The 9055-nt window shown below is 47.2% G+C and overlaps 1 protein-coding gene across 1 annotated transcript; it reads left to right on the forward strand.

The window, feature by feature from the left end:
- The first annotated feature begins 2400 nt into the window (after positions 1–2400).
- LOC117891526 (dorsal root ganglia homeobox protein) lies at positions 2401–9055 on the forward strand. The gene is made up of 6 exons (XM_034797026.1): positions 2401–3012; positions 4943–5234; positions 5406–5535; positions 8032–8119; positions 8250–8820; positions 8858–9055. Exons 1-5 carry the CDS (start codon positions 2859–2861, stop codon positions 8804–8806), a joined length of 1221 nt encoding a protein of 406 aa, XP_034652917.1. The 5' UTR covers positions 2401–2858; the 3' UTR covers positions 8807–8820; positions 8858–9055.

The raw sequence follows: 9055 nt of genomic DNA on the forward strand, positions 1-9055 counted from the left end.
CTTTGGCTAAATGGCTTCCAGTTATCACTTTGGCAAGTAGAGGGGCCAAATGAGTTGAAAGCGTTTACAAGAACAACCGGAGAAGGCTTGAACGTGGGAAGGCCATCAGCAGCGTTGAAGAGGCAAACGATTCTTGATGTCTGCCAAGCGGAGCAGATAGATCAAGGATTGCCCTAGGCTGGATCGGACCAATTAGTGGACCACCGAACAGTCGCCCCCCTCCACACCGCCCTGGTTAGCCTAATGAGCCACAACGATTATGGCTAAGTGCGCTGCATGATGTTGCATAAATTGGTTGGCTGGCATTATGCATTCCACATTAGATCAGAGATTACGGGGCAGAAGATCTGGCATCGAGGATCGGGGATCGGGGATCTGGACAGGTAGGCCCAGAACTTGCCCTGCCCCTAAGGCCTGTCACCGTCTCTCCCGTTCAGCTCTACATTAAACGAACATGCAATCGGATTTCTGAATGAAATCTGCATAGGGACAGCGTCCTATGAAAATATGATTAAGCGCCTTGGCCTGGCGCGGATAGTTTTCCCCTGAAGCATAAGAGTCTGTGCATACCCTCCGACCGGCCTGTGTCCTGTGGCGTCACCCATCTGGCAAATTAATGAGGTCCTTGCTACTTGTTCGCAGTTCTGCGGAAATTACGTGTTCCTGATCCTGATTCGGAGTGCCTGCCCGGCACAAGGTGCCGCGATCTTTGGCTTTGTTTAGGTTCGGACCACAAAGGAATTGTGTAAGTTTCGACAAATTAGAGAGGATCAGTCCCAGTCCTCGCATTGTCAGCATTGTCGACGGCGTTTCGCATTGTGAGGACAGCCAGAGATCTCAGACACGCCACCACACCTTTGGCTGCCCTTTGTATTATGCAACCTGCGAGAGATCTAAACACTGGTAATAGGGAAAAGCTTCAGCTGAGAGCCCTGTCTAAGCTGTACTTAAGGCAAATCTTTGTTGTCTGAAAAAATATGGCCAGGATTGAGATTATGTTTAGATTTTAGCAAAGATAACAGAGATTAAGAGTATATCTGCGGCCAAAAAGCTTCGTCCAGAAAAGTCCTCTACTTTGTAATTAAAAATAATGTTTTCTTTGCTTTGGAAAACTAATCGGAAAGGCAGAGAATATACCTTAAATTCAGGGGTTTCTGAGCTGGTTGCACTTGTCCAAGTAGTGGTCGATTTTAGTTTCTTAAAGTGAAGCAAAAATTGATCAAAAATGTGTTATTTTGTGGCTTCACACACCCACAACTTTAAACGCTTTGCTAATGATATTCTACTACTTAAATACTGTATTTAATACCTGTCATTTTTCGTGAATAGTTCTTCATTGCTACTCTACATTTAAAGCGAAGATTCATTTTTGATCATCATACTTTTTAAACTAAATAAAAATATTTGTACATTTTGCTCTCAAATATCAAAGCCAATACCCCACAAAGACAACTGCCATGTACTTAAGGTAAAAATATTACTTTGAATTACAAATAAATAAATACTTATTATGGTTTTTTTGTTGCCAAATAGCGCCCTACTGTACCTGCCATTAGTAGATCCCTTTCAGCCCAGTCGAGATCTGTGTTCAGTGCAGATCACAGATCAGAGATGAGATCAGTTTAATCAATGAACTTAGGTCAAGATTTCGCGGCATCTGCCTGTTAAGTAAAGGGATTCATTGATCGTTTGGATTGTTCAATGAAACCCTGGGCTCATTCCCAAGCGCGGCAGAGGATCACGAGGGTCCCCGCAGATCCAGTTTTCGCCCAAATGGAAGCGGAACTAATAAACGTTGTGCCGGCAAATGGCGGACCAGCTCAGGTAGGGAATTTCAGAGAGTCGTGCAACCTGTTTCGCGATTTGTGGATGTCCAAATTCGGGAAGGGCAGAGTGAGAAAGAGAGAGCGAGATAGATATTCGTGCGTACGGGCTAAGGATAGTTTTTAATGAGCGAAATTTGTGAAATAAATAAAATTAATCAGCAAACCATGTTGGTCGAATAAAAGAGAGAGTATCGCGCCAGAGGGAAAAATGAGAGAGAGCACGTGCAAGAGTGAGAGGCAGCACGCATAGAAAGAGAGGGAGAGAGAGAGAGAGTGCGAGTGGCAGGGCAGAGCAACACCCCTAAACAAAAGCTACCTGTAAATGCACGCACACGAACAGATACGGCGCGCACACAGATACTGGGGGAAACTACCCCTTGTGAGACAGGGAGAGAGAGAGAGAGACAGAGCCAGAGATATGGGCGATGCGAAGGATTGGGAACTGGCAGCGAGCGAGCGAGAGTCGGCCTCAGCCTCGCCCATTTCATTCAGCCCCGCGACACTTGCAGCAGCAGCAGCAGGAGAAGCAGCAACAACCAGAAACCAGCAGCCATCTACCATCCAGCAACAACAACAACAACAAGAGGCAAGAGGCAAGCAAACGTGGCACGTATTTAATGCAACGGTGCCACAGGAGACGGGCTCAGTCGGTGGTTGTTGATCGTCTCGAGCGTTACACGCATTCGCTCCTGCCTCAGTTCAGCACAGTCCACAGTCCACAGTCCTGTTCCGCTCTGCTCAGCCAGAGTCCTGCTAATCGCACTAGCTGTGTAAACCCCATCAATCAGATTCGTACAGAAGTAACCAGACTAACTCAATCACATTCATTAATTAATCAGTCGCCGCGCGTGCAAGTCAACACAATAAATTCTGTGAAATAAATACGAAATTGTATTGGAAATTCGATTCTGAAAAAATAATAATAATAATTTGGTTGCTAAAAAGTGCTACGAAGGAAAACAATTTTCGACAATCGATTCTTAGTTTGTGGTTCGTGGATCCTGCTGCTACAGCCTGAGCTCTCATTGAGCTATGATGACCACAACGACCACACAGCACCACCAGCATCCTATCATGCCGCCAGCCATGCGTCCCGGTCCTGTCCAGGAGAGTCCCGTCTCGCGTCCCCGCGCCGTCTACAGCATCGATCAGATCTTGGGCAATCAGCACCAGATCAAGCGCAGTGGTAAGTCATATATTTATGGATTTTGGGTTGGTTTTTATAGATATTCGAACACAGGGATAATATCGACTGCCGTCGGCGATCTGTTTGGCAAAAGACTAAGAGCCATAATGATTGTGGGGTTTGGCAGCAATGAAGGATTATAATTATTATAATTGGATGCTTGTGTTAATTTGTGGGTTAACTAAATTACACTTAAACTCATGGAAGATGCATTGGAACTTTTGGCATTACATTTTAATATAATTATTTAATTTTAATTCTTATCTGATTTCTGCAAGGCAATGATGATCAGAGGATCTCTTTTATGCTACGTCTTGCAAGATCACGTTATAGTCCCTTGCCTCTTTGCGGAGTTCTAAACATTCTTTACCCTTTTCTGATAATCAGCTTGGAATTAATTTAAAGCGTAAATTATAGCTTATGTCATCAGTAGAAAGCAGTGCCAGTTATTGCAAACTTAATTGCAAATCGATTTCTTTTTCTATTTCATAAACAAGTCTCAAAGAATTTGGTCTAGTTCTTGGTAGTTCTAATTTATTAACCTTTATTCAATCGATGATGTTGATGTTGATGATGCTTAGCTATTAAATTATTTATTGCTTTCTATTTGCCAAAAGTGCTTTCTAAATTGTTAAGCCAAGCAGTATTTATTGAGATGGGAGTCAAATATTATATAAATTGAGTCAAAAATTGCTAATCAAGCTCCAAACCAAACCTGGTGACCACATCAAAGATCTATTTGGAGACACAGGGGGACAGGGACCCCATGTCCGGGCTGACCCATCTCAAGGACCCATATCATATGCAAATTGCTTGGAGAGGACATTTTGTCATAGTTAGTGCTGGCGTAGAATAAACTTTGGGGCAAACATCATCCCGAAACCTCTGCAGGCTGAGCAACAAGAAACATATCATGACAATGGGAGGTGTCTGCCATGTTGAGTCTCTTGTTGTGGGCGTGGCTAAGCGGCATGAGGCCTCACCCAGGGATCGGTGAACAGCTGAAGGAGAAAAAGAAAATCACTGTGTATCAAAACATATCTGACAGGATACGCCACATGTATCATGGTGGCAGGGACTGGGAGAGAAAACCAATTGCATCATTAGACCCATAATTAGATTGAAGCGCTTTGGGTGAATGGGCCGGGGGGCAGGGAGGCAGGAACAGGAACGGAATCAGGGACAAGGGACCAAAGACCAGGGACCAGGGACCAGGGAAGGCTACAATTTGGCGACAACGAGCAGCGTGCGCACCGCAGGACACTGCATCCTGTGAGCCTCGATTGCTGTCGCGTAATTTGATGCTCGCTGGAAATTACCTTTTCGCCACAACAGGCTCGGGCTTGGGCTTGCTCTCCGGCTCTTTCTGTCTGCATAAATGTTACGAAATACGATAAGGACGACATGGTACCCCGCTGAGCGGCGACGTGTCCTTGTGCTATTGTGAATATGATTAATTTGAGGTTCATTAAAGTTTGATTACACGTTGCCCGTTAGCTCTGAGGGAAATCTTTTAGAAAAACTTTTACCCGATTTGGGCCTCGGGCGTGTGAATGGATCCTCAAACCCAACCCAACCCGAATCGAGAATAGGGATTCGGGAATCGGGGGTAAGGCAAAGCGTATTTATTTATTTGTTATTGATTGCCAAATCAATTCGCGTAGCTTTCGAGCTCTTGAGGCTCTCGAAAGTGGAAGGGATTTGCTTTTTCGATGCGGCTCCGCTGGCTGCTCCTGCCTGGCCTGGCCAAAGGGGGTTAAAAGTCCCGGATATAACTACTTCAGTTACAATTGAATGAATTTCGAAAGTGTTCTCGGCCGCAGCTGGCGCAGCTTTCGATTTTCAAAGTCAAACGCAAAACTTTTTTGTTCGAGGCGGCACTCGAGTTCAATTCGAAATTGTTTAACTTTTCCATTCTTTGCCTTTTCAGATACACCCAGCGATGTGCTGATTTCGCATCCCCATCATGGCCATGCCCATCACATCCATCACTTGCACCACAGCAACAGCCACATGTTGCAGGAACAGCAGCACCAGCACCAGCAGCAACAGCAACAGCAGCTTCAGCAGCAGCAGCAGCAGGCCCAGGCCCAGGCCAAGCGCGAGGATTCGCCGACCAACACGGAGAGCGGCCTGGATGTGGACAACGATGATGAGCTCTCCTCGAGCCTCAACAATGGCCACGATCTCAGCGACATGGAGAGGCCGCGCAAAGTCCGTAGGTGAGTAATCGATTGAGTTGCCGGGGGCAATCCGCTTAACAGATCAAATCGTATTTACCCATTGTTGGGCTAATAAAAAATCCGAAAACAAAAACAGAAGCCTCCACTCCACTCCTGCCATCCACCTATCTATCTATTTATCTCGCTAATGTGCCGACTTTGATTTCGCAGATCTCGCACAACATTCACAACCTTTCAATTGCATCAATTGGAGCGGGCCTTCGAGAAGACCCAGTACCCGGACGTGTTCACAAGGGAGGATCTGGCCATGCGCCTGGATTTAAGCGAGGCGCGCGTGCAGGTAATTGAAATACACGGGCAATGGTCTCGTAATTATTTTCGAATTAGGCTAGATTCCCCCACCCGGCTAACCCCAATAGAAAGCCCAGTACAAATCAGTAGAAATTATAATTAACTGACGAGCTTTGTAGCTTTGTAAATTCAACAAACTTTGCTGATAAACGGCAACCAACAAAACGATTGCAAAATGGCTTGGGAATCGCTTGGGAACGCGGAGAGGTCGCTAAACCCGTCGAACAATCGGTCCTGCCGAATTTTTAAATGGTCTTTGAAACACTTAAACCCCACTTTGTACACAAACACGCTTAGATCTAGTCGGCGGAGGGTTGTCGCTCGTCCTTTCTAGGGGTTGTCCCAGGGACATTAGATATTGTGATTTTCCAAATGATTAAATTGGTCGCGCTCACATGGTGTTGGTATTTTTATTAACTCTCCTTTTGGGTAAACAATTAAAGTGGCTCTGGGCACTGTCTCCCTGTGCTGCTGCAGGACACGCGGCAAGCATACACACCGATGACTACACATGTAATTAGGGTGTCCTTTCGCCGGGCAGAGAGGTCTCTGCCAGCTCGTACAATTTGATTTCGGTTGAGAATGCTTTCAAACACTTCAGTTTTGATTGAGCGATTTACCCGCTTTTGCCGCTGTTGACGGGGCAATGAAAGTATCGCAATCGCACAAAAAAGATTTCAAGAGAATGTAAAACAACTTGACCTAAGCACTCGCGAGCAGCCTGGCTCACAGAGGGATTACGGACTCTGCATACAAATTGTCCGTTTCACGGTCGTCATTCATCCGCATCCGTATCCTCCTCGCGATGGAATTGCCGGGGAACCCTCACACATATGCACATACATACATACGTGTATCTGTTAGCAGATTAACTGTAATTGGTCATTGATTCCCATATGCGAAGAGCGTTTTTTGGGGTACTTCAATACATATGTATGTACGAGTAGAAGCAGATTTAGAGCTGGCAGCTTGCAGCGACTTTTTGTGCTGTATTTTTTTCTGTTTGTGTTTCCCTGTGATAGATACAAAAGTATCTGCAGCTTAATCCCCGCTTGTTCTGGGGTTGATGAGTGGGCAATTATTTCGGGATTTGTATCGACTGCTGAGCGGCATACCAGACCAACAAAAAAAAGGAGTAAACAGCACTCCATGTCTTGGGGTCAGGTGAATTTGCATTGTAAAGCGGCCAGCAAAAATCCAAAATGTACTCCAAAATCTAACAACTGTTTGGACCCTTACAGTGTTCGCTGTACAGTTGTCTAGTGCTGGGGAAGCCTCCTCCTGTGACAGTTTGATGATCGCACATGTGCGATAAATGCTGAACGGATATCCGCAATTCAACTTCTGCCGCCTCGCTGCTCTCGCACAGTGGTTTAAGTTGGTCCGCATCATAATTGCTGCCAACTGACAATTAAAAAGCCCACAAAATCACACACACACATACACAAAGAGGGCGACTGTTGCGGGTGGGTTGACATTTCCCAGCAGACACAGCGGACACGGGACAGGACACAGGACAATAATTGGCAGCAATTATAGCAAGGAAATCGTTGCTAATTTACTACTCGCTCAACTGCACACATTGTTGCAAATGCTGGCAGAGCTGGGAGCTGGGAGCTGGTAGCTGGAGCAGAATCAGCAGACTGGATCCTGGGGGGCCCGGCCTAAGTACAGGGTGTCTATAATTGCAGCGACTCCTCTTTTGTCTCAACCGTGCCCTGCGGGTACAGTCAGTTGTCGAGTGATTTCAATTTACAAACAATTAATTTTCCCATCGGCTTGGATTGAAATTCTCGGCTCTACCCCCGCTCCATCCAGCGACACAGCGGAAATGTGTGTGTGCAGCCAACGCCCATTGTGGGTGGGTGGTCAACCCCAAGCAAGTGCCGAAAAATGCATAAGACACCCTTTTGCAGCATTCCAGAAAGAGAATGAGGCCGAGAGCAAGAGCAAGAGAAAGAGCGATGGAGAGAGGGGGGTGAGACAGGGTTGGGAGCGCTGCAAATCAGAGTACAACACTTCCGATTGGATGCCATTGTATTTGGCATCATCCATCTCTCCAGCCAGCCCACTCAAAGCACTCCACGTTCCACCTTCAGCCAACTGGCTCAGACAATGGTGGGTGGGGTGTGAAGGAGCCATCGAAGGACCATGTGGCGTGAACTTTTCGAACTTCCAGATTGACAGATTGCCAAATTGTTCGGCTTTGGTCAAAGTCAAAGCAATTACAAGACGAACGTTCGCAAGTCAACTTCAAGTGCTCGCAAATCGACTTTGGGGATATCCCTTAACCTTAATGGAGCTAATCGAAGCTAAGCCGATGGATTAATATTTAATTGTTTAAATGTTATCTCTCCTTAAGCTTTAGGGTACTTTTCGGTATAAGTTACTCTTCAAGTTGATGCTCAGAATACTCGTATCTAAAGGGTAGCTCACATTTGCATACGTTCAAACTCTAAAATTTGTTCTCTTTTCGCACTTGCAGGTGTGGTTCCAGAACCGTCGGGCCAAATGGCGCAAACGTGAGAAGTTTATGAATCAGGATAAGGCCGGATACCTCCTGCCCGAGCAAGGTAAGTCCGCCCGATACGCATTTGATTTGTCCGCAAATTACCGAATTACGTGTGCAACATAATTAGAAATTACGAATGTCACCAGCCCTCGCTCGACTAACGAATTCCCTCTCCTTTGGTCTGATTCCAGGTCTGCCAGAGTTTCCGCTGGGCATTCCCATGCCGCCTCACGGCCTACCCGGGCATCCGGCCGGCCTGCCCGCCGAGTTCTGGCCCCCCCACTTTGCCCTGCACCAGCACTTCAACCCTGCCGCCGGCCTCCTGCCCCAGCACCTGATGGCGCCCCACTACAAACTTCCCAATTTCCACACCCTGCTTTCCCAGTACATGGGCCTGAGCAACCTGAACGGCATCTTTGGCGCCGGTGCGGCGGCTGCAGCTGCGGCAGCGGCCAACGGATCGGCAGCAGCGGCTGCCGCAGCTGCCGGCTACCCACAGAACCTATCGATGCACTCGGGCCTGTCCACGGCCCAGGTGAGTCCGCCCTGCAGCAACAGCAGTCCGCGGGAGAGCCCCAAACCGCTCGTGCCTCATCCCCATGCTACGCCACCCTCCGGCGGCGGCACCACCCTCATCTCGGGCGGCCTGATGCTCACTTCGACGGCCGCCCAGTCACCCTGCAGTGCAGGTGGAGCGAGCAGCAACTCCTCGACCCCCGTGTCCGTGGTGACCAAGGGCGAGGACTAGCTTCGCGGTGATATTTAGCGATACACAGAAGGAAAAGCGGAACAGCGATCGCTATGTACATACACATCACACATAGACACACACTTCACTGGCAGGGATATGCCACACTGTAAGATATGCAAGAGCGTAGCCAATTGCCAAATTGAACTTAGTCCTAACACGTACACGTATTGCCTATCTATAAGAGATCCATAATTATAATTAGCCCCAGCAAGTGTCATACAATTAGCCATAACGCCGAAGCCAAGA

The sequence above is a fragment of the Drosophila subobscura genome, chromosome E (genome assembly GCF_008121235.1).
Source record: "Drosophila subobscura isolate 14011-0131.10 chromosome E, UCBerk_Dsub_1.0, whole genome shotgun sequence".
In the NCBI taxonomy this organism is placed as follows: domain Eukaryota; kingdom Metazoa; phylum Arthropoda; class Insecta; order Diptera; family Drosophilidae; genus Drosophila; species Drosophila subobscura.